This window comes from Seriola dumerili, unplaced genomic scaffold (genome assembly GCF_002260705.1).
Source record: "Seriola dumerili isolate Sdu_G_001 unplaced genomic scaffold, Sdu_1.0 BDQW01000088.1, whole genome shotgun sequence".
Taxonomy (NCBI): Eukaryota; Metazoa; Chordata; class Actinopteri; order Carangiformes; family Carangidae; genus Seriola; species Seriola dumerili.
Window position 1 is genome coordinate 1,452,136 of NW_019174343.1, and position 26,362 is coordinate 1,478,497.

The window sequence follows — 26,362 nt, forward strand, 5'->3', positions numbered from 1 at the left end:
CATATCACGGATGTTTGGGAGATAAAAGTCTGCAACTGTTTTTGATATCATGCGATGACTCAAGTCATGTCATGTGACTTAAAAGCAGAGGAAGTGTTTCCATTACTTTGTCAAATGGTCTGAAAAATACAGAAACTGATAAAGGTAAATATTCTTTTATCCCGTTATCTTGAGATAACAAAGCTTTATTTTCTCGAGTTAACAGAATTGCCATAGTTGCAAAAATATTTGCAAGTATGGCCTTTCTTGGTTTCCACAGAAAAACCACCAACTTATACATTCTTTTATGACGTTTGCGGTCACATTGGTGGTGCAGATGATGCTCAGTGCTTTTGTTGCACATTCAATGCATGTTGTTGGTCTCAAAGCTGACAGGACAGACGTAACTCTGGGCAATAGAAGCTGAGGGACTTCACATTAATGAAGTGGAGGTGTAGATCAGTTCATGTGTTGTAGCTGCTCTAAGGTAGACCTTCATTCAGCCATTTTACTCCCATGGCAACTCCATGTTTTTGGGCTTTGAGTTATATTTATACATTGTAGCCAGATTGTTTTTGATCGAATCAGTCAGTAACTGGTAACTCTCAGTACGAGCAGTCAGGTGAATATAAAGCTGGTGTCTGACAGACAGGTAGTGGCTCGTAAAAGGTCACATTGTTGTGACCAGTAAACCTCTGCTTCTCTGCAGTTTGAGTAAAAGGTGCAACAGGGGGACATTAACATATCATGGAGTATTTGTTAACATATTGACATGTAGTTCCCCCCCTCCCCTTTGCATCAGCCAGCAGGTTTGTATGGATTTACAGCCCCCAGCCTTGTTATTCTCCACTCCCTCCTATTGCACTCTGATGTAAGTGTACACACCGCCAGGAAAGCGACTGAAAATTTGTTGTCAAATATTATTAAAGGCTCCTTAGTGTGGCGCTGCCATGTCCTCGGCTCATTCCCAACCCATGAGCTTTTCAGGACAGTGGTTAATTAGGGGCCACACCAGGGGGCTGGGGCCACCAACACTGCAGTGAAGTGGTATTAGAAATGGGGAGGGGGGTTAATGGTGACTGGAGGATTATATTGCGCTTTAATGCAATCCTGGTTCTTAGTTATCTTAAATTGCAGGGTTAAGGTGTTTGGATTAACATGTAACTGGCCTGTTAGTTGTCAATCCAGTGTCCTGTTAAAAGGCCCCTTACTTGGCTATTGAAAAGTCAGTCACATGATTGGCAAAGCATTTTAATGAGTCCAGAGGGAAAGTAACTTTAAGTTAATCTCTCAGGCTTTTTGTTTGTTTGTTTGTCTTCTTTTAATGCTGTCACTACTAGAACAACATTAAGACATCGTGCTGTTGAAGCAACATTTTCAATGTAAATCCATTGTGGTTGATTGATTGTGGTCTTTCTCTTTGCCACCTACTGATATCGTTTATGCTTTAAATGCTTTCTAGTGGTATTCATCTAAAACTTACATGATTTTGTACCAGTGTTTTGATCGGCTTTCGCATGAACCTCAAATGCAAAGGTGGTCGAATTGAGTTTGCTTAATTCTCTGTCCTTCTTCACAGTCTATTGATGAGCTAGGCAACAAATCCTTATGTTCATGACTTTGTGCCTCTGCAGCAGTAAAATACTGTGGTGGCACGGCCAGCTGCCAGTGTTAGTGATAGAGGAGGGGTCCACAATCAAACTGCATGAACACAGCCTCTATTAATCAAAATTACTCAAAACTACCTTTGCCCTGCCTTGCCCAACACTGCTGGGTACTCAACAAACTCTGTCTTAGCTTTGATGGTCTTGCACCTCGTCTACACAGCTGCTGTCCTCCTCAGTATCGACCAGACTGGATGTGTATTGCTATACATTACAATGTTTTGGCAGTGCAGCAGCCCAGTACAAAATCAGTGTGGTTCTATGCACAAGTCAGAGGAAAATGACTTGAACCTGAAAAGATGTTTGGAGTGTATAGACACGAGCCTCGAAATATACATAAACACAACATGCCCCCCAGACTTAGAGCTATAACCTCCACATCACCCTCACCTCCTGAAAACTGTCCTGTCTACCTTTACCTTGCCTGTTGAGTCAAAACTGGCAACCCGCAACAAGAGCCCATGAGGGACTCATTCACTGGACACGATGACCTAATAAATGACTGGTACATGTTTTATGTGACTTTTCATGTTGGTTATTAGATTTTATGCTAAGACTGCACCAAAATCATCAGTGGGTTCAGTATTCAGTGGAATATTCATCATTTGTAAACTGATACTTCTGAAGTGTCAAAACTTTGTCCATTATAAATGGTTACTTTAATGTCTTGCAGAATCTAATACGTTTAATTAATCCCATTATTAATGTTAAAATTGTATTTAATTTGTCTGTCTGTCTGTCTGTCTGTCTGTCTCCTGATTGGATGGGGAATGGGTGTGTACAGATGCTGATCGAGCCCAGAAACACGGCATGGATGAGTTCATTTCAGCCAACCCCTGTAACTTCGACCACGCCTCGCTCTTTGAGCTGGTACAGCGCCTCACCCTGGATCACAGACTCAACGACTCCTACTCCTGCCTGGTGAGGAAAAGGCTTTATCTCAGTCTGTCATGGTGGAGCTGTCATCCTCAGTGCTGTGCTACAGTAGGTTAAAAGTCTGGCAGCAGAGTTCTGTACATTGGAGATTGGAGACGTTCAATAGATTTCTGGTTGAGACAAATAAAAAGACTAACGCAGCTAATGTCTGTTCAGTCTGTTCATCTGCTGTTTATGCACATTACACATGGGTGACAAAAACAATCCAGCAGTGAAATCTGGGTAAAGCATGGCGAAGATTCACTTTGTGTTCTGAACACACACTGAGGATGCACTCAGGCCATATTCACATTCATGTCCACTTAATCTATGTGGTATCTATGGGTTAAGATGACATGAGCTTCCTGCCTTGTGGTCTTCTATGGCATTTTTATGTTTGTATTAACACACAGTTGTATGCAATTTCTGGGCAAGTTCCCTATTTTGTTGATCTCTGAAGTAAATAAAACCTGAGCAGCAAACACTGCATCCATCAAAGATGAACTTTTCTTAAAATGGTAATGGACTGCTGTTTTTTAACTTCATGATTTAAAAAAATTCTTGCAGATCACTTCAAGTTCTGAGATTTTTATCAGCTGTCGTGCAAACACAGCAGGGTTAAGACCTACCCACATGTGTGTTTGAGTCATTCCAGAAGCTTCAGCTTGTGTGTCTTGAAGTAGATCATTGTGGATCTTGAGGTCTGCTCTGGTTTGATTTTGGTGGCTAAAAATCAAAGGTCTTGTGAATGCAATATCTCAAGAACTCCTTAAAGGGAATCCCCTCAAATTTGGCACAAACCTTCACTTTGACTCAAGTACAAACTGATTAGAGTTTAGTGGTCAAAGGTCAAAGGTCAGTGTGACCTCTCAAAACACTTTTTAACCATTACTCAAGACTTCACAGCAATTATGACAAAACTTCAGATAAATGGTTCATATTTTGTGGATAAACAGGGATGCAACCTGAAACTAGTCTGAGTGGAGGAGGCAGAAAACCACCAGGAGGTGATTCTAGTCTAACCGGTGGTGCCACCCTGGTCACATCACCTTAAAGGAATGTACTTACGCCAGCTGACAATTCCCAGTCACAGTTCTTGACCTGCCACACAAGCCTGTCAGTTATGGCCTAACAAATGAATGAAGTTCTGTTTTACAGGTAGGCTGCCCAAACCTTTGCACACGGCACAACTACTGTTGAATTCTGAAGAATTTCATGAAGTAGTTCATGAAATAAAAGCTAACACTGCGTTAAAATTTGAAGGAAGGATTCATTTTAATGCCTGTTTGCTGCATGGGTGTATTTACTGTTCACTTCAAAACTAACCAGAATATGTTATTATGCTCACTGATCTCCAAGCTTTTGGAAAACACTTTATGTTTATCTCATCACTACAGGGCTGGTTCAGTCCCGGTCAGGTGTTTGTCTTGGATGAGTACTGCGCTCGCTACGGCGTTCGAGGTTGCCATCGCCATTTATGTTACCTAAGCGATCTGCTGGAGAGGGCGGAGAATGGAGCCATGATTGACCCCACCCTGCTGCACTACAGCTTCGCCTTCTGTGCCTCACATGTCCATGGAAACAGGTACAAATCAAACTGCTGGTTAGTCCTGGTCTCACTTTCCCCACAGGTGCAAACTGGGAAATGATAAAAACACCAAAGAATATTTTAATATCGGAAAGACTGAACTTGGAGTCTGACATGTTGATCTTTGATATGTCATCATCTTCAGTCAGTATATACAGGCGCATACAGTATATGATGCAATATGTGACCCCCCCCTCAGCCCCCACCCTTTTTGTTAATGCCTTCAGATGTATGCTTTAGTTGTTTCCTCTTGCCTGTCGATTAGTTTGCACTTTGCATGTTGTTTGCACGCTCACTTTTCCTCTTTTTTGTCTTTTTTTCCCATCTTCTTTTAACCTTTTTTCCTTGTTAACTTTCGTAAAACGACTTTCCCTCCACTGTCCCAAAACCTTGCCTCTCCCATCTAGTCAGCGGCTGTGTGAGTTGTTAAACTGGCCAGTATCTCAGGCCGAACTCGAACAAGCCCTTTTACCCTCTGCCCCTGAGCTCCCTGCCCAAACTGCCAAGAGAGAACTCAAAATCATTGAGTTCATGAAGAAAAAGGACTTCAGGTCCACATTTTTCTCAGGAACTAGAAGGTAAGTGATCTCATTGACTGGAAAAGATGAATATCTTCTTGAAAAAGTTTGAAGTGTTTTTCTTATTTGTAACTTGCCAACGTAATTTCTGAGATCTGGAGATGCAGAAAAATTGTAAATCCCAGTTTTCCTGTTTTTTTTTCGACAAACACAAGTGGTCAGACACTGAAACAAATTAGGTTTGACCTGGTTATCAAAACCACTTAATGGACATTGGGGCAAAGCGAATTCACCTGAATTATCTGTTAATAATGGCCCTGTACATATAAATAATAAAAACAAACAATTACAGTGTCTGAAGTGGTGACTAAAATTATTAGATTTTTAAATAATTATAAAATCCAAATATCCTCCTTCGAATGGCTGCACTACACATTTCTCTTCCTACACACTGGAATCGTCTTCCCACCTGGACTGAGCTATAGCTACATTATACACAACACTGTGGCTGCTGGAGGTCTGACAACACACGGTCAAAGGAAAAGAATAAGGCTCCATCAGTGGAGCTGGGTCAAAAAGATGGGTTGACATTTTGACCCATTTCAAACATAATGCTGAAGAGAGAAAAGGTGAGTGCTGTCGGGTGAGAAGCCCTGCGCTTGGTAGAATACCACAAAACCTCAAGGTGCATCACACAGAAATTGAGGTAACACTGAGATGTTAAAGCCTAATACTAAAGGCAGTGGTGTTATGTATTAGCATCTCACAATAAGGGGACATTGCCTGCAAATGGTCCTCACTGAAAGGCTAACTAGGCTAAGCTAACCTTTTAAGACAAGTCTGTTTATTTCCGAGTTGAGTGGCTACAGCACATGCATCTTATCTGGCAAAGCGATTTGATAGTCAATTCTTGTTGATTTTTCAAGCCTTACCCACAACACATCACACAGCAGGCGCGATGAGATGTATAATCTGTCCAGCATGTCCTGGGTCTGCCCCGGATCTCCTCACCTGGACGTGCCCGCAAGACCTCCAGTGGAAGGCGTCCAGGAGGTGTCCCAACCAGATTTCCAAACCACCTCAGCTGGCTCCTTTCGACATGAAGGATCAGCAGCTCTACTCCAATCTCGCTCCAATTGTCTGACCTTAAACAATAGGTTTAAGTTCCTTCCAATTAGAGAAATCTGACACTGGATCCTAGACACTGGTGGTGGTGATGAGGAATGGACCTTGAGGATGGGGACATCTTCATGAGGGAAACTTCTGATCGGAAAGTTTGATTGGAGATGGTCTTGCGTCCATGGTGAAGGTGGTGAAGGGGTGGAGGTGGGTTGCAGATTTTTCATGGTTGCTGAAATGAATGAACAGCAGAGAGAGAGAACACAATTTTAATGTTTGACAGCTTACAGGTGATTGGCTGAAGGCCACCGTATAAAGTTATGATTGGATGAAGACATGAATGAGCAGATGGAGCTTATAGATGTGTGCGTGACTTGCATGCGCAAGGAACTTTCACTAAGCTTCATTTCAGCCGCTTGTATCTGTGATCTCAGTCTTTCATTCACTACCCAGAGCTCATGACCACAGATGAGGGTTGGAACATAGATCGACTGGTTAAACTAAAGTTTTGCCACAAAAGTTTTCCATTTAACTCACTCTTCACCACAGTTTTGTACATCGTCTGCTTTACTGTCGAACAGCCTGTCAATCTCCATCCTACCCTCACTCATGAAAAACACCCAGAGATACTTAAACTCTTTCACTTGGGGCAGAAACTCAGTCCCAACCTGAACGACCAATCCACCATTTTCCGTCAGAGAACAATGGCCTCAAATGCGAGGGGTGCTGACTCTCATCCCAGCTACTTCACACTCGGCTGCAAACCACCTCTGTGCATGCTGAAGGTCATGGTCTGATGAAGCCAACAGAACTGCTTCATCTGCAAATAGCAGAGAACGTATTTGACTCGTAGCGATGGGCACAGGAACCTCATATCGCCACAGTCTCCCCCCGACAAGATCCTGGTCGTAGGCCTTTTCCAAATCCATAAACTAAAATTCTGATGACTAAATAAAGGATTAGATATGATGAAAACTACATGGACTTTTGATCTGAGAACTAAGACTAAGCTGAATAGCTGAAAAAATTATAAAAATAAATTAGGCACAGTAGCATATTCTTAAACTTGGTTTTAGAGATGCAGTTTTCAGTCAGAGATCAAATGGTGTCATGTCCTGAAGGTTCGGTGGATTGTGACACAGGAGTCATCTGGCCTGTACTCCAGTATGTACCCTGTTATCTAAGTTGCAGTATTTACCTCCTGTCTAATCTGCTGTGATGTGTTCGGACATCAAATCTGTCAGCATAACAGTTGGCCGTCTGCAGATGAAGTGTAACAAAGATAGACGAGGGCCACTCCAGCGCTGAGGGCAAAGGTCAGAGAGGGTTGTCTGTCAGTGCCTCCCCTCCACCTCCCCCCAACCCTCCAGCTCCCCTCCATCCTCGATCCATCCATCCATCCATCCATCCCTCCCTCTGTCCTTCTGACAAACAGTGACTGAGGACAGAGGCCTTTTCTGATCAGCATGGACAGATGGACAACAATCGCTTCAAGAGAAAGAAAAAAATAGAGAGAGGGACAAATTTAAGACAAATATGATGAAAAAAGGAATTTGATTGAAATCTGTGGAGAGAGAAATGTGGAGGTTTATCATATTCTTTTTTTTCCTAGAAAGGTCTGTATGCCAGGACAGGTGAGTAATTTACACTCAGGCATCAGAAAGTCGTTTAAAAGTTTATTATTTGTATTTGAAATAAATACATCAGCATGTAAATTCATATCTTGAATTTTTTTTTTTCATAAAATCCAAAAATAATGAGCCCTACATATCTGCACATCCACATCCACACACATCAAACAGAGACCTGCTCTGTCAGTCCAGCCATTGTGCCTGGAGGTGGAGGCATGACAGGTTGACAGGTTGTCATGTGTGACGGGCCGAATGTATCCACTGCTGACACTGGTGTGGTTGCCCCTGTGTACACACCTCACCCCCCTCCCCTCCCCTCCGCCCCCACCCACCCAAACTCCCTCCTAATACCCTGCTGGCCTGGAGGTGCACCAAGTTGGACTCGGTTGCCCAGTCGCCAGCTAAAGTGTCAGGATTTAAGTTGTGTCCAGCTGAGTGTCGACGCCATGTACACTGACGTGTAGGAAATGGCTTTAGATACATAAATACATTTGAACTCTTAGCTACTGTTATGTTTTACATGGCCTCTGGTTGTGATTTTATGTTTTTAATTCCACTTCTGATTCTGGTCTTATTCCCTCAGTTGTTTGACTTTTAACTTTTCTGAATGAAATACAAACAAAAATAATTAATTGAATTAATTAAATCTTCACCACCAGTGAAGATGTGTTCTTCAAACAGATTGTGTGAATTGAAAATATTGGAAATGATTAAATATTAAATATTACATATACAATTCAAATGGTAATGTATAAAGATGGATTCATGTTTTCCTGGATGCAACATTTACATTTTTTACATACATAGTATATGGTACACAGCGTACACACCGTATACACCATACACAGAAAAATCAAACTTATTTTACTTATTGTACTTTTGAAATTCTACATATTTTAAAATGAATATTTTTGCTTAGAAAGTGACTTATATAATCATTCAGTTATTAAAATAGTTAATCCATTCTCTATCAGTGGAGAAATGGATTAATCAGCAAATTAATTAAACGCTTGAATAATTAACTCCTGAAATGAAAGTGTAGAAAGAAAGAAAGGGTTCTGTAAATAACCAGCTAAGGACAACAGTATTCTGCACATGACTGAGGATAATGTCCAGTTTAAGCTGATTTTTAAAAAAATTGAATTTTAAAAATTGAAACTGCAGGAGATTTCATGTTATATAGTTTTCTACCTTAAGGCCTTGTGTGTGGATGTGCACAGAGAGGGAGATGTGAAAGTGTTGCTGGCTTTGCCGTCTGTCTGTCACTGATGGCTCATTTGCTTGTTGTCGTCATTGGAGCTGTGAGGTCATCTGGTCAAGCAAACATGAGGAAGCTGCCAAGGAACAACACGCAGCTGGAGGAAAAAAACACACGCACACACAAAGAGCCCTGCAGGAGTTAATTAGTGTGAAATTTTCTTATTTCATTTTCTGTCACAATGTGAAAGGTGAGATGGCTGCTTATTGTGAATTTTTAAAATGACAGTTCCTTTCCAGTTTTTGTGTTTCGCTTGCACATTCTAATCTGACCATCAGCAACTAAACAAAGGGACCAGCAGACCCAACCCAAACTGCAAGAAATAAGCACCACTGGAACCGAAAACTCATCCAAAATCATTCATTTTCATTTGACTAATACAAAGAACAGCCTGCTGTAACTTTCAAGACTTAAAACAGGTACCTCTTGTTGCCGTTTTCACAGCTCCTGTAACCTCTGTACCCTCCTGTTAGTTCTGTGTTTACCAAAAAAAAAATATGACGATGGATAAATCTTTCTGGTTAAACCGCTGATGAGGTCAAAACTACCAATCTACAGCCTCTGCTTCATGCATCGTCTCTTCCTCAGCATCATGGTTTGAAGCAGCAGAGGCCTACAGGTGGCAGTGGCACACTGACAGTGTCTGTTCAAATGTCCATGAAAACTGAGGGGAGTCTGGATGAGCTGATCGCTGCTGATGTTGAGCAAACTGGTACCCTTCGAAATCAAACACATAACTCATGGAGTGCAGCAAGAGTAACACAAACACACACACACACACACACACACACACACACACACACACACACACACACACACACACACACACACACACACACGCAGTGTCTCACTGTCTGCTGAAATGACATGTCAAAGGGAGGGGAGTTGGGGGCAGGTGGGGGTGGAAGGGTGGGTTGGGGGATTGAGAGAGAGATGGAGAGTGTCGTGTCTCCTGCTTCTCGTCATGCTGTCATAGCCACCACTCCAGCGCCTCTTCTGTCACATGCACTCTGCTCACACTCCACCCTGACCCAACCATGTCACAAACAATAAAAACACATCTGATACAAATACACACACACCTGCTTGTAAAGCTGTAACTGCTATCCCTGTGTTGAAATGATAAGAAGAATATGATGCAATGATGTGGTGAACCTCATGACTTGTTGTTGAGGAAGCCCTCACTACATGCAATAATAATAATAAAAAATGTAATTGAGCATAGCTAATGTAAGTAGTTTTAATTTCCTGATGATACAGAATATGTGTGAATATGTGTGTGCACACAGAGAAAACTCACCACTTTTTCTTAACTTGTAATTAATTGCACTGCAGTATGCTTCTGTATTGAAACATCAAAGAGGCAGTTTATAGTTGCTAGTAATGAGGCTAGAATATGTCTCTATATCCTGTGGGGGTATGGACTGAGTTCTGTAGAACAGGTTTCATACAGGTGGACACAGGTCAATTGTCTTGTTCCAAACCCGAGTTTAGGAAAAGAGTTCATATCACTGAATTTTTTTATGTGAACCGTACCCAGATTTGGACTACACTGCCCCATGTGAAAGCAGCAGGACTCACATTCTGCAAGGATAAAGTCGGGTGCAGGACCTGAACTAACATTAATCCCATGGGGCTGTCATCTGGCTGTTGAGCTCTGACTCACACTCATGCTCTGTTGTTTTCCCAGAACCTGAGGAGATTCAGAGAGGCTGTGTCATTCATCTGATTCTGACACTATGACTTTCTCCGTGAAAATGAATATGAAACACTGATATCCAACAACATTCACCAATTTCAACAACACAAATCATGGATATGTATGTTGGTGGTTTACTTGGTTTCTCAGCGCTGACACACAGACTGCAGAACCTTTCAATGGTTGTCAATGCTGCTGTCTTTCAGGCCAGACGGTATTGGCACGGTGACTGTGGAAGAGAAGGAGCGCTTCGAGGAGATCAAGGAGAGGCTACGGGTGCTTCTGGAAAACCAGATTACACACTTCAGGTAGAAACCATGTAAAGTAAGAACCGTGTGCCAAACCAGACTGCCCAACGGTTCTAATGAAAATCCACTGTGTTGCTTCCACAGGTACTGCTTTCCATTCGGACGACCGGAGGGAGCACTGAAAGCAACTCTGTCCTTGCTTGAAAGGGTAAATCTTTACAGAGTACACTGGTTCAGAATCAGTTGGGTTCTGTGTGTGCAGTATGTGTGTGCAATAGGACAACTTTCTGTTTATGACGTCTCCAAATTTCTTCTAATGCAAAAATAGTTTTCCAGACCAGACTTCTCATCATTCATCATGTCGTGTTATGGTACGGTTTTGCTTTACACTGAAAATAAAAATTCTCAATGTATCTTTCATTTTTAGGTTCTGATGAAAGATATTGTAACTCCTGTTCCGCAAGAAGAAGTCAAAGCTGTGATTCACAAGTGCCTGGAGCAGGCAGCTCTGGTGAACTACCAACGCCTGTCAGAGTACGCCAAACTGGAAGGTAAATCACTGCTCCCTCACTGCTCCTTTGTATTACCACAGTTGTAGTAAAAAGCTTGTTTAGCAGAGCTTGTAAAATTTGGTGATATTATGTAGTTATTATTAGAAAGTTTAGAGATCATTGTGGGTTTGGGTTTTTTGGTCATGGTTTGTAGACATTCAAACCTTGACAGTCTTCCAACCAGCGTTGTAGTACTCGAGTCCAGCACGAATACTGATTTCAAGGACTCATGACTTGACTTGGACGTGACACAGACTCTTCTTTGGTGACTCAGAGTCAGGTAATAGGGACTCAACCTGGACTCTTCTTTGGTGACTTGGACTCAGGTAATAGGAATATGACTTAGACTCTTCTTAGGTGACTGGAATTCAGGTAATAGGGACTTGAATGGGACTCGAATGGTACTCTTATTTGGTGACTTGGTCTTGGATCGGATTGGAACATGTGGGACACGAGACTCGGGCTTGAGGTTTAATGACTCAACTACAACACTGCTTCCAACTGTTGGAATGAATATTTGGAATTAAGCTGTCATGTTACCTTTGCCAGGCTCAGGTGGGATTTGTCAAATGTCAAATTATGATTTCAGACATGACATTACACAACATTTTAGAAAAATGCAACATTTTCATTTAACTGTTGACATTAGAACATAGGATATTCAGACTCTGGTTTCCTGCTTTGGGATTGACTTTGGCAAGTTAAAACATAACACTAGTTGCAACAGAGGTTTCCTTTTAATAAGAATCCTTAGAATGAGGCAGCTATACATAATAATACATAATAATAATATAGTTTATCTTATTGCAATGCGATTATGAATTTGAAAAAAAAGTCTAACCTCAAAGTTTTTCTTCACAGCTGCAGACAGAACCTCTTATTGTCTTTTTTAGTGTACTTAAAGTAGCTATTTGTACATTTTGTTGTTGCTACCTAGCCACTGTTGCATTAACTTAATTCCCTTACTCACTAAGAGCTGCCTCCAGAGGTGGAAAGCATTCATCTTGTTTTGCTATTGATGGATTCTTTTCTTCTACTGAAGTTAATATTGGCTTTGGAGCAATAGCAAAACTGACACATAGCTCCTTTAATGGCACGAAGGTTGTTTTAAGTGACAAATGCTATGTTTATTTTGCTTTATCTTCAGCCTATGTTAGTAGAAAAAGTACAGTAAGTAAAAATGCATTCAATTCAATCTTTATGCTGACTTCGTCCACCATGCCTAAGCTTCTCTTTCAGCCGAGTCCTACACTGCCTCTGTCTCCCACTTTGGCCTTCCTAGTAGCTGAAGTGTTGCTCCTTCTTTTTCTCTTTTCTCTGCTTTCCTCTTCCTCGCTATCTGATGACTTCCCTACTCACTCCTCTCTTTTCTCTGTCTATTGGCTTTTGCTGCTTCTCATTAGCTGCTCTTTGAAAACAGGAAGGCCAATAAACAAGACATGATGGGACTGCCCCTTGTGGAAATTCAGTGTTTTTTTTCTGTTGCATGGTCCAAGTTTTCTTTAGTAGGCATCATAAACATTTTTTCAGACCTCTGAAACATATCCCAAACTGAGTCAGTACACTGATTTGGTACCTACTTTAGGGCAGAATTTTTATTTATTTATTTATTTTGAGGTCTTTAAATTTAATTTTCACTTATGCTGCTGTATATGTAACTTTAAACTTCTACAGGAACATTTGGGAAATTTGCTGTTTTAGCCAGAGTTAATTAAAAAGGTTGATGTCAGTTTCCCTGTGTGTCCAGTACAGAGAGAGGTCCTCTTGTGTATAGCCTATTTTAGAATTAAAGTTGAGTAGAAAGTGAAAAATACACCCATCAACACCTCCAACCTCCAAAGATGTCTTGGATGTTGTATCTTGTTAATTTGCAAGCTGGTCGCCAATCCATTCAAGACAGCCCTCACACCTGGCAACCTCATTATGAGGGCTGGCCTTCACTGCAAATCCTCACTGTACCTGTTGGTTATTTGTTTAATTTGTCTAGTTCATCATGTCCCAAATAATGTCCGAATGGGCAAGTGTTACTTTACTTTAATATTGCAGATCTCTAAATTTATTGAGTATTGCATGTTGCACGCCTTTCAGGCTGCAGGAGTGTAGCGACACTAACATGATCTGTTAGTGTCGAGTTTGATTAAAACAATATGTTTCACTCATATTAAGCAGGCTGAATAAAACTGATAAAAAGGGGTTTTACTTTGCTTACTGTGATAACTGTCTTGATGCTATGTGTGTACAATACATTAACAAAACTCTACCAAATAGTATGTCATATCATAGTAGCAGAAATAAAAGGCAATCTGGAGACATCTGAGATCAGATGCCTCCCTCTCCCAGCAGAAAAAAAATTGAATTCAAGGAACTGCCGCTGCACAAGTAATCCTTGTTTACTACGAACACACTGTTACACTGACAGTTACCATCCTGCTTTCATTCCACCTTGGCTCAAGACCTGGTCTGTTTAGCCTCTTTAGAAAAGAGGTTGAAAATGTCCTCTACCCTCTGTGAGAAAGAGAAGGCCTTCATCAACACTGAAGTTGATGGTGAGCCTCAGATGGGTCATGCTGGGCACAAGAGCTGTTGTTTCCTGAACTGCATGCTCCTTGGTTTGAACACTTATTAGGCAATCATTCAAATATGGAAAACTCTGTTCGCTCTTGGCCTATCAGAGAGTACTGCCACAATGAACCTGGTTAAGATCAAAGGAGCTAGAGAGTGCCTGAATGCAAAGCATGTAAAAATGAATAACTTTTAAAACTGGTTCAGCTGTCTGAGATTTAAGATTGGGCAAAAACTACCTCCCTTCTTCAGAACTAGCAATTAAGTTGAGTAGAACCTGCTGAACTGCATGGAACTGTTTCCAGTTCATGGCGCCCTTCTTCAGAAGTGGGGCCCTCTGCCTGAGGGGCCAAAGGCCTCAGGAGGTCCTTCACAACAGTCATTCTGACCCCACTGAACCTTGGGGGCTGGTGCCTGAACTGTAACCCTTGGAGAGAGTTGTCAAAACCGGTTCGAAACAAAGGCTAGTTCACACTGGCTGAGATGCCTGGACCACTTTTGGTGGTTTGGGGGAGTCAGTGGGTGGATTCCTCATGTTCTATCCCCTGGTGCCCAATAAGCAGGCTGAGCAGGGAGCCAACAGGGGGAGGCCATGTTGCACAGGTTTGCATCAAGTTTTTGAGGGACTCTGAGCGCGGGCTAAGTATGACTTGGCTTGATCAGAGTTGGTTGCCACGAATCAGCAAACTGTTGCCTGACTTTGTTCACTTGTACACTGCATTCAAGTGGTTGTTAGGCTGCCACCTGGTATGACAGGCGGCATATGAAGCCTGTGACTAAGCAAGCCACATTTGGCAGTAGACATCGGTCTGCCAAGCTCTCTGGTCATGAAGGCAAAGGATTGGAATGAAACATCACTCAGGGTCTGGGCCAAGATATCAAGTCCAGCAGTTTCAGGTGTCTTTGATAAAGCTAATACAAGGCGGGAAAGGGATTTCCCAATATGACCCATCTGAGCTGCTATACAATATCTGTTGGTATGTAAGTCATCAGCTATTCTGCACAGCAGATATTTGGTCTAAGAGCCTCATTTGGAAATACTATCAGAGATGCAATAGAGGGGTCAATGGCCAGCATTTGGTCTAGGCCATAGTGGACATCATCCTCCATAGCAGCAAAACACTGCAGGCGCTCAGAGGAGATCCACCTAATATTACAGTACATTGGCCTCAGTGTTCTGATGGCCTTCAGATTTTCTGTCAATGTTAAAAAAAATCAGTCAATGATGGAAAATATTGGATTAAAGCGACCCCTGATCCAGTCCTGTCCATAGTTAGATTGTGGCTAACTGTTATGGAGCCAGGCTAACTGTTTCCCCATTGCTAAGCTAGGCTAAACATACAGGACCAATCTCTGTCTAATATCACTATTCTCATCAGACACACTCTAGCGAACATGTGTTTGATTGCATTCATATGAGAAACGAGAGATAACAGAAATACAAAGACTATCTTGTCCACCTAGACACTCTCTGTCATTCTTTTTCTTAACTGTCTAAAAATTTCACTTATAGAAACTCTTGCTGATCAAAGCCAACTAGTGTTTCACCTACATGAAGTCAGATCATGGCAAGAGTTACTCAGCTAGGTCAGATAATACACACTGAAAACAAAACAGCAAACAAGCACATTTCCCAAAATGTTGTTCAATTAACACTAAAGTACTTCAAATGGATAATTTAAGACGATGTCTATAAAGAAACCATCACCTCTCTGAAGATACCAAGGATGATGAGCCTCAGTGTTTCCCACAGAATTAGATTCTATGTGTGGTGGTAGCTGACGGGGGTGGAGGAGCTTTATATATGGTAAATAATACGGTATACAAAGTGCTCCACTGCAAAGATTTTAGATGCTTATCACTTTGTGACAAATACTTAACTAAACAATATCTATGTGTTTCCTGTCATTCCCAACTGCTTCTGCCCTAGCTGGCTCTCCCACAGCAGCATGTATGCTGCTGTTGTTCTCCTCCTCTCCTACGTCCCTCTGTCTCAGCAGGACTGGTTGAAGCCTCAAAATATTAGAAACAAATTTCCCACATTTTTGTTAAACACAGGTGCTTTCCATGTGTGTCCCATTAAGTGTCTTGCTACTCTGTTTGGCTAATGCCTGTGGTCTACACTGTCATTGCGCCTCCTCAGGACAAACCCTAATGAATATTTGAAATTCAGCATCAGCGTTTGATAATTAACATTAATGTTTATCCACTTGCACAAGCAGTCTCGGACTGAGGCCATGGTTCTAAGCCGGAGATCGTTTGACTGCTCCCTTTGGGTTGAGGTTGAGTTCCTACCCCAAGTGAAGGAGTTCAAGTAAAAGCAAAGCTCTCCATTTACGTTCCAGTTGACCTTTGTTTGAACCCTCACCTATGGTCATGTGGGTAGTGACCGAAGAATGAGATTGCGGATGCAAGTGGCTGAAACAGGTTTCCTCCTCAGGGTGTCTGGGCTCAGCCTTAGAGACAGGGTGAGGAGCTCTGACATCTGGAGGGAGCTTGGAGTACAGTCGGTGCGCCTTCACGTCAAAAGGAGCCAGTTGAGGTGGTTTGGGCATCTGATAAGGATGCCTCCTGGGCGCCTTCCTTTGGAAGTTTTCCAGGCATGTCCAACTGGGAGGAGACCCCGGGGTAGACCCTGAACTCGCTGGAGGGATTAGATATCCCATCTGGCCTGGGAATGCCTTGAGATCCCCAAGGAGGAGCAGGAAAATGTTGGTGGAGAGAGGGATGCCTGGAACCTCCTGCTAGGCCTGCTGCCACCGCATCTTGACCCCAGATAAGTGAAAGAAAATGGATGGATGGATGGACGAGCTGTCTCCTCTGCGAGGATAAGCCAAAAACAGTCCTTTCTCCCATGCATGATCATGTTTTGATTCAGAGTGTGCACAGAGGAGAGACTGTGTGGTCCAACAGATTTTAAAAAACATTTAAAAAAAAACGGTTTTGGTCTCTAGCTAATTTCCTCCTTCATGACAACTGTATGAGGGGTGATTTTTTAAATAACTCACCTGTTTACATTTTATTAAGGCTTTGTAGTGGGCTGGAGGTAGACCCAGATGCAGCATACAACTCTCAGGAGTCTCAAGGTCATGTTCAAAAGGCTAGTCGTGTACTGGAAAAGAGGCGATGAGGGGGAATTGAAAAACAGGCTGAGTCGGCAACAGGAGATCCAAACGGCAAATGCGGGAAAGTCTTGTGTAGGTGACAGAGAAGAACAATCTGGCAAAGAATGACTGGAAGGCTGGGGTTTGTATACTGGGTGAGGGTAATCAGGAACAGCTGTGTGACCAGGTGAATAGAGTTGGCTTGATGAGGTGGGAGTAGCTAATGCAGGGAGGTGCAGGAGAACAGGGTGAATGGAAAATTACTGACTGGGTTCTGGATGACAAGGAATGCTGAAGTGAGGCAGGTGACCTGAGATGCAGAACTGTGACAGGCTTAAAGAAATGCATAATTGAGGGCGTGACCTCTTTGAGTGACAGGTGGGTGTCGTTACATTTGATTAGCTGCTCTGTGTCTTTCCGCTAGCTGCCCACTAGGCATTACCTCACTTTGGCGTCATTGTGACCTCTGTCTCTCATTGTGCCATGTTTGTGGTGTTGGTGCCTTTTGGATAATTTCACTTGTCAGTTAACTGACTAACAGGACATGAGGAAGTCTGTGCTCATGATTTTTGAGGTGAGTGAAATTCTAGTATTATTGTATTTATAATTTAGCACTAATTAGGAGGTAGCTCATTAACTAGCTAATTAGCCAGCAAATGAATTAGCCTTGGTTTAGCCTTTGAGCAAGACTCCCTACTGTGCTCATGATACTAACCGGAGCATACGCTTGACACTGTTATTAGGATAAATAAAGTATCTATCTATCTATCTATCTATCTAAACCATCATGCACCGAAGTCTTGGCTCCACACACGCCCCACCACTTGGCTCACTTTTGTATTAGCTGGGAGTTAGGGGCAGAGTCAGTATTTACAATCTACATTTGGGACACATCTAATGAAAGAGAGGAGGAGTGGGGCAAGGAGGGCAGAGCGAAACTATGCGCTGTGCACAGCTCTACATTGCAATAAGATTTTACCCATTTGAAATAGATAAAAAACAATAGAAAATCAATATTTGGCGGTTGATATTGTGGTGGGCCACCACACATTAATCAATATATGGGAAACACTGAACCTTAGTATCTCAGTTGTGATTGTTGATTATCCCCAAAATCCCTTCCCTTCATACTGGTGGGCTTCTTAACCTATGGGAAAAACTGATATTTCAGATTTTACCTCTGCTTTGCAGAACGAATGGTTGATCCTGTATAGACAGCCCATAATTTTTGAACCCCAGACACACATGCATGGAAAACAGTCTGCTTGTACTCTGGTATCTGTCTCTTACAGTAACGTGGGCAATGCTGTCTTGCTCATGCTGTTGACTTGCAAAGTCTCAGATACCTATCCCTAACTGGCTAAAAACATAGCCTGGAAACTGTAAACTCCAAGGTTAGATTGATGTGTTGTTTTTCTGACTTTGGCCTCTCAGTGAAAATCATGGACAATGTGGGCAATCACCATCATCCAATTCAGATTTGATGCAGTTTGATGACATATTTTAAAACTGTAAAATGTGCTTCATGTAGCATTCTAATTGATTAATTACTTGCTATAACATTACTCAATTCATTTTGATACATGAGTATTATTATGGTTAACTAACAAAACCATGTAGTATCTAGAAACTTAGTGCCCCATAAACCAACAACCATAACAATTTTCTTATTAAAATGCAAATTAGATTTTTGAAAATTTTGCTGTATTATATTTATTTCACATAGCTTTTAGATTTGTTCATGTCATTATGCTGTTCTCTGCAAACACAGCTAAAGTTTCTAGTATTTTCAGATCACAGAGGTCTGTAGAAAAATAACTTCCTCCTTGGTAAAGCTTAACAAACACTATCTATTTATATGTAAAATCTTATGTCTAATAGCTGAATTGTTTTTCATAGTGGCAATATTCAATACCACATTAAAATCAAATCACAATACTGTGAACAAAGTGAGCAGGTATATTGCATTTTTGTGTTGTCCAGTGGAAAACTGAATACAAACCACTGTCATTAGTTTTTTTCATGAGCTTTTCTTTGTTTAGATGGAGAGGCACAGTTCACTCCAAAATGAAAAACAACAACACTGTCCAATCTCAGCCTTTCACATTAAAATTCTTTCCTGTGGGCCAGCCACATTGTGCTGCAGGAGGCTTTACAGACAGACACTTAGGGCACACAGGGATCTTCTTCTCGGTAAATGTTGACAGCTAAGCTAAGTAGTGTTAGCAAGCTAGCCTTAGTAAATTGCTAGGTTAATGGAGGATAAGCTAATGATCTCTATAAATAGCTAGCATAGACACAATGTGATGGATGGATGCATCACAATGGATCACATACATGATGGATGAATGTTGCAGTCCATAACAACATTTGATGAAAGCAGAAAGTCTAGAAGGCCAATGTTTAGCCAGTTGAATAAATATCTTACAGCATTATAAGGACTTGTCACAGTGGGTCTCTCCTAACTGCTGCATCTTTCATGGATGGCGTCCTCTCCAGGATGTGGCCCCTGAATTGGGACACAGCTTATGTCAGTCTTTGAAAGAACCAGCCACATAGAGACAAAAGTCTGAACATTGACAGAAAAATCAACAATTATAAGTTTGTTCTTCTCTTTTCATTCTTATTGCCAGTCACTTCCTATAGTCTGACACTCTGTTGTAGTTATCTACCTTGCAGCTATCTCTTGGTATGAGCTTGCCCTCCTCCTTAAACCAGTTGTTTACTGTAAGCTAACACTAGCTTGCTAACATGTTGACAACACTGGCAGAGAATTCAGCCAAGCAGATCCCTGGAAGTGTCTGTTTGTGAAGCAAATCCATCATTTTTAACTGCAGACAGTCAGCAACAAATGTAACTGAATGCACAGTCAATAGTAACAATGATAGAACAGCTGCAGGGTCCATGCAATTCAAATACAATCCCAGTGACTGTGATAATCTTGGCTTTTGGATATGGTAATTTGTTCAGAAAGACACTTCTGGCAGTAGTTGTGCTGCAGAACCAAGTGCCTTGGCATATCCTTTGATGACGGTAAGGATACTGAGTGATTTGGAAGGTTTTCTGGCAGGGCTTTATGTGGGAGATACAGATGAATACTTTCAACTTGTGTGTCATCTACCACAGATGCTTCCTCAATTGAAAATGAGGCAGCAGAGTTTTGATGACAAAAAGTCAGGCCTTGATTGATGAAGGTGCTTGATTTTCAAGTGCCCTTTGTTTTTGGTATCATCATAGTAGACTGTGACTCTCCCCAATTTGGAATAGGAGAGGATGTGTAGTTTCAACACAGAAAAATAAATGTGGCACTGTTCTTGGCCAAGGTTCACCTCAGCACTCAGTGGTGCACCTTCTGTATCAGCAGCCAGCTTCCTACTGAAATACTCGCTCTCTGTGTCCTTGCTCAACCACTTGTTCACTACCATCTCTGTGAGAATCCTTTCATTGAGAACAATAGCTGAATTGGTCGCCACAGGACTGTACAACAGGGACAGAGCATAGTCCCAGTCAAACCCCACTAGCCCACTTCTCCTGCATAGTCATATGCCCTGTTGCATGTTTCCAACTGACAAGACACTTGGTGGTTAATACCCCAGGTGCATTTTTGGACATGTACAAACGTACAGCAAAATCCCCCTTTTTTATCAGAACAAACTGAAGGTGCTTCAAGATGTGATGTTTTTGAGGAGTGGTGCATTTGCATTAGCATTAAGGACAAAAACATACATTTTTGATTTAGTTATGACACACTAAATGGAAAAAGCAAATAGAAATTATATGTGTATATATACACTTTTAAAATCTTTCATAATACCAAAGCATTCTTATTAATTTGCTTATAATATATTAAGATTTAAAAATGATACATATTGCACATTTGATACAATACATTTTTAAATTAGTTCAACTGTAAGACATTAAACAATGGTGCAGGCCTGGGCCTTGAAAACCTCATATTGGTCAAACCCTAGTGACTTCTGTGCTCATCCACTCTGACCCTGGCCTTTTCGCATGCCTCGGTATCCTCCCTCTTTCTCTATAGGGAAAAAGAGAGAGATGTATGAGCATCCTGTCTTCTGCTTGGCGTCTCAAGTGATGGATTTAACCATTCGTGAGTACCCTCTTCACCCCCCCACCCGACCCCACCCAACCCCCTCACCTCTGCACTTTTATTTTCCTGTTATGACCAGTATGCACATCCAGCCACTACAAGCGACCTCACATTTCTGTCGTCCTTTGGTTTGTTTGTGTCAGTCTGTAAAGTCCACCTATAGTTTCTTGATATGTTTCAAACTCAGGTCGCCTCTCAGCCACTCAGGACACATTCTGATATCTCCGTGAGCTTGTTGTCTGTGATGCCAACACCACCTGTTCTTTTTCTGTCTGTGACTTGAATGCATTTTTACTTTGCTTGTGTGTAAATCCTCTTACGTGTGTAAGATCATGGTACATTCAAACAGGGCACCCATATCCTGCAGGTGTTTAAAGGGTATTTTATTCACTTCTCAGTCCTTGAGTGAAACGTCTTTGGATCCAGGTTATAGAAGCTGCCAAAGCAAAGGTCACACACTCACATTGTGAACATGCCTCTGTCTTTGAATGAAACTACCATTAAATGCTCGTATTGATATATTACAATTACATTTTTTTTTTACACATTTTTATGCTTTTTCAGATTTTCCCATATTGGATTTTGGGTCTAAGTGAAGATGCTTTGTGTTTTGTTTCTTTTTGACTCAGAGGCTGCTCATATGCCAAATGTATTGATACTGAAGAGTCACTCTAACCTTTACCTTTATTTCTGACTTCTGTTTTACATTACTTCTGCTTTATACTACCTGTACTGAATGATCTCTTCTCTCACACCCTCTACCTGAAACTTTCCCACCTCTCTCTACCGTCTGTCCGTCCTTGCAACCCATTCTTTTTTTTTTTTTCTTTGAATTGAACTCTCACTCAGTGGAGAAATCTCAGAAAAAACTGAAGGATCCAGGTGATGTTGTACTGTATGTCTAACCTCTGCTGTTCCTGACCAGAAAGTACCCAGCCTACCTTAAACCATACTGCCATAAGCCCTGTCACAACCTCCCTGATGCATCAGAACATAAACTTTACAGGACATGTTTCAGGAACGTTGTGACAGCATTAGTGTCTTCCCCCCATGTGGTGAATTTCATTGCTCTGAATCAAAGAATGGAGATGGAACCTTTGTTGGGCTGCTGGAATTGGACAAATAAGTAAGACTTAACACAAATTCAGTAAAGTGTAATGTAAGCAAGAATTAACACATGAGAAAGAGAGTGCGAGCATCTAAGCATGGAAGAAAATACTGTTTGCATGCAGGTGGCATTTAAAACATTTCAATCTAAGAAATTACTTTTTTTCTAAAAGAAGGTCCTTCATGTGAAAATCAAAATAATCATAGTGAAAATCAGTGCCCGATTATCTCAGTGTGCCAAGGCTGCCAGTGTTTTCATGTATTCACCTATTTATTTGTTCTTTAATGCTATAAATGCAATAAAATGCCAGTCTATTGTTGATTTATAATCACCATCAAAACCTGAGCTGGCATAGGGGCTGTTCAGAAAGACTTGAACTTGTCAACCTATCATATAACATAATGAGGCTATTTGCCTTTACTAAACTGAATCCATGAGTCCATTCTCCAAAAAAGAGGTTATATATCATATAACTGTAGGAAACAATCTGTCCTTCATTTCCAGAACCACTCTTCCAACCACAACAGCTCTGACTTGACATACATTACTAGATCCTAACAATCCCCCTTTTGAACCAGTACAAAGTTCCATTCTGTGGAGGCTTTCATCCGTGTTAGCATCTCCCATCATCCCGCTGGGCTGTTGGGCCACAAGAGCTCTGCCAGGAGGTGGACTGAACAAAGTCATGACTCTAACATTTTAAAGTAAGGTTATTCATATAATACTTTTCAAATCAGGAGTAAAAAATGGAAAATAACAAGAAAATTGATGATAATAAAAAACAATTATTTAAAAAAAAAATTACACTTCTTAATTTTGACCAAGAATGTTTTTTTTAGTATATCTAAAGTCTAAAGAAGGTTAGTGAAGAGAGGCTAAAATTGTTATAGCTATGTTTTTATTGATGTGCTTCACTTATATAATATAATTCATACACTATATGAGTTGGGACACAGATTAGATTTTCTAAATGAAGGCTCACCAGTCTTTGTTTTGATCATTGGAAGAGCAAGCAAGTTAGTTTCAGAAGATCTTCAAGGTCAGGCAGTCTCATGTTGTAAAAGCAAGTCATGGCACAACAGGACCTAACCCTACTTTCATAGCAAATGCACAAATGAGGCATTGTGCAAAGGTCACTGCTGAACTTTCAGGTTTCCAAACAAAGGTCAATAGAAGTGAAACAGTAAATTGTGTTAATCTAATTTCCCACAATTATAGAACTCTAATCCAACAAGTCCTCCATCCTAAACAACTGTATTGGTCGCATTTCCCCAGTACCTCTAAAGCTGAAACATGAAGTACCAAAAGCTGCAGTTCCTCTAATAATCACTAGAGTCTGGCCCCAACAATGAGTCAATCCCCATAGACTCCCATGTTAAAATGTCCAAGTAGTATAGTAGTACAACAGAAATAAACATTTTTTACAGTCTGGTACAAAAACTGTTTTGGTCTCTGGAGCTAATTTCCGCCTTCATGACAACTGTTTATATAACTCACCTGTTTACATTTTATCAGGGCTTAAAGTTATGTATAATTGAGGGTGTGGCCTCTTTGAGTGACAGACGTCTCTCCTCTTTGACTATTTTTAGATTAGCAAGGAGTTAGGGGCGGAGTCAGACACTGCCAATATGGTGACGGTGGAGCAGCTCACTCTGAGCTTCAAAACTGCTCTTAAGAAGCCTGTGGGTGATGTCATGGAGGATACGTCCATCTTTATTTACAGTCTATGATACCCAGTCTCTAATATGACACATAGAAGATTACCAGCATCAGGTGTACCAGACCTTTGTTGTCATGGTAACAATTATAAACACATGGTTATGGTTGTGGAATGGTTTACTGAGGTTTAGAAAAGATCATAAGGGTTATAATGCTAAAGTGCTTCCTTAAGGTTGGAGGACCTTTGTCCCCATGGTTACAATGATAAACGCATGGTAAATGTTGAGGCGCGGTCATGGATATAAGAAACAACATTGACCTTTGGTTTCACATGGGAAATGAACACCAGTCTCCTGTGTTGAAGTCTTGTGTTTTTTGTTGACTCATCCACCCACCCAACCCCCCCAACCCCCCCAACCTCCCGCTACTGCACATCACTTTACCTGACTACTGCCTTTGCTCTGGTCATAATTACTACAGTCACTAGATCCATGCATTAATTACTCAGTCTAAAATATCCATTTCCCACAATGTCACTGAACAATAAGCTGCTGCACAGATGACCTGTGGGGTCATTGGGATCCAATCCTTCAGAGTAAAAACTACTGTTAGTTATAAACTCTGTTTAGATGGAGGACCATGGATGTCACAGGAAAAGTAATTAAGCATTTCCTGAATTTCATATTTTAAAATGTATTGAAAATAGGAATTATAAAAAGAATATATAAATGTACGATTAATCCATCAACAAATACTTCAGCTTTAAAAAATATATTTACAAAAACAGCATAAAACTCTCCTTAAATAAACCATTTATAAATACATTTATTAATTCATGAATAAATAATAGAATTTGAAAAAAAGGTAGCACAAAAATGGGAATTGCTGGATTGCCTCTTCAGTTTCCATTTCCTTTTTCCAGCTGCTTTTCCTTTTGCTCTTAGCTAATCTATTAGCTTAGTCATTTAGCTTCTCCTTTCAGCCTCTCTGTGTAAGTCTGGGCTTCAGTGCTGGGGAAACCCACTGGTTAGCTCTCCAACCAATCAGAGAGCTTGTTACATCCCTGGTTGTCCATACTTGAATCCTCGTTTGTTGCTTTGTGGGTAATGCTTTATATAATGGGCTTTAATCTAGTTACCCTCTGCTATTGAGATTTCAGACTGAGCTAAGACTTGTAGAATATTCATAGCACTTCATTGCTGCAGACAGAAACACAAAACCACACCATAGAGACAGAATTGATCTATAACTGATGGAAAATCTCAAAGTGAATTGATTCAGAGTGCTGAATTCATCCATCCCCAACCTCTATCTTCACCCTGCCACTAGTGACACTACAGCAGAATTTGAACCTCGTTGATTGGACTAGTTTCAAGGTCATCCAAATGTAGGAAATGTTTTAATCTTTGAACCCTGGCTGTCCAGTTTAACCCTGTTAACTTCCCTGCTACTCTAATGTCGGTGATAAAGCAGAATGTGGTGTCGTGATGCATTAGAATAATGGAGGGGGAAGTGGAGGTGTTTCTATGGGTGCATTATCATGATTATTCCATGGTCAAAGATAAAGCTAGACTAATTGAGAATTGCCCATGTCAGCACAACATATCCACCACATTACTGCATGATGAGTGTTCAGTGTATATGCTGTTTACATCCCTCCTCATGCCCATGTTTCCTCTGGATGACGTCATCACTGTTGTGTCACAGCGACGAAGATGTGACTCATTCTCTCCATACCACAGGCGATCACTACCTCCAGCCACCAACTCAGCACTTATGGGGATAGTGTTGATATCAAACACTATGTGGTAGAGCTGGGGTTACACTATAACTAGGGCTGGGTGAAACCTGCAGTGTGTTTAATGTTACTCATGAATGTTGCCTTGAGAAAATATAGCAGACAGTTAACACAATTATGATGCGAATTAGTCAAACTTTGGAAATAATTGAAACTTCTCAGTGTTACAATTGAAAGTATTACGTTGTGATACCCAGCCCTAATTATAACAACTTGATATTTATATAATTGTGTTTTTAATATGACCATGAGATTGTCCCAATGATTTAGGCTGAGGCTATACACTGGACATTTGAGGCAACAGCTACAGTATATCCACACTTTGTGAGTGACCTAATCCTTTAGCTCCGGTGTTTGGATGAAGGCAGGATAACATGCATGTTGTTTACAATCTAAATACTGCATCAGCTTTATATATCAGACCAGGTATGTTCTTATACACTTTAGGTTGCATGCACTCAGTATCAGTTTAAGAAAGAACAAATAGTGCTGATCAGACTTGGAGGCTGCCCAAACTAACCTTTTCCCTTTGTGCTCCAGAGAATGTAGGCCGATTAGTCACTCCTGCCAAAAAGCTGGAGGACACCATTCGCCTGGCCGAGCTGGTGATTGAGGTCCTTCAGCAGAATGAGGAGCACCATGCTGAGGTTAGTGTGCATATCTCTCTCTCTCTCTCTCTCTCTCTCTCTCTCTCTCTCACACACACACACACACACACAGAAGTGTAGTTTCATGGCTGGCTGTGTGTGAAAGCCAGCAGTAGGTGGGGCTGATTAAAACATATGAGCAGCTTGGTTTGTCCCTCTGCTAGCTTGTCTCAGCTACTGAGATCCATCAGCCTCATCACAGC

General features: G+C 41.2%; 1 protein-coding gene across 5 annotated transcripts in view; it reads left to right on the plus strand.

Moving 5' to 3' along the window:
• Window positions 1-26,362, plus strand: part of LOC111221680 (calcium-dependent secretion activator 1) — a 215,984-nt gene that overhangs the window by 128,523 nt on the left and 61,099 nt on the right. For 2 of the 5 annotated variants that reach the window (XM_022745172.1, XM_022745175.1), the window contains exons 12-18: window positions 2,428-2,564; window positions 3,956-4,143; window positions 10,578-10,679; window positions 10,764-10,827; window positions 11,047-11,170; window positions 20,879-20,947; window positions 26,053-26,159. In XM_022745172.1, the coding sequence (XP_022600893.1) occupies window positions 2,428-2,564; window positions 3,956-4,143; window positions 10,578-10,679; window positions 10,764-10,827; window positions 11,047-11,170; window positions 20,879-20,947; window positions 26,053-26,159 (791 nt within the window). The remainder of the gene's footprint in view (window positions 1-2,427; window positions 2,565-3,955; window positions 4,144-10,577; window positions 10,680-10,763; window positions 10,828-11,046; window positions 11,171-20,878; window positions 20,948-26,052; window positions 26,160-26,362) is intronic. The other 3 variants (XM_022745173.1, XM_022745176.1, XM_022745177.1) reach the window with 2 other exon arrangements.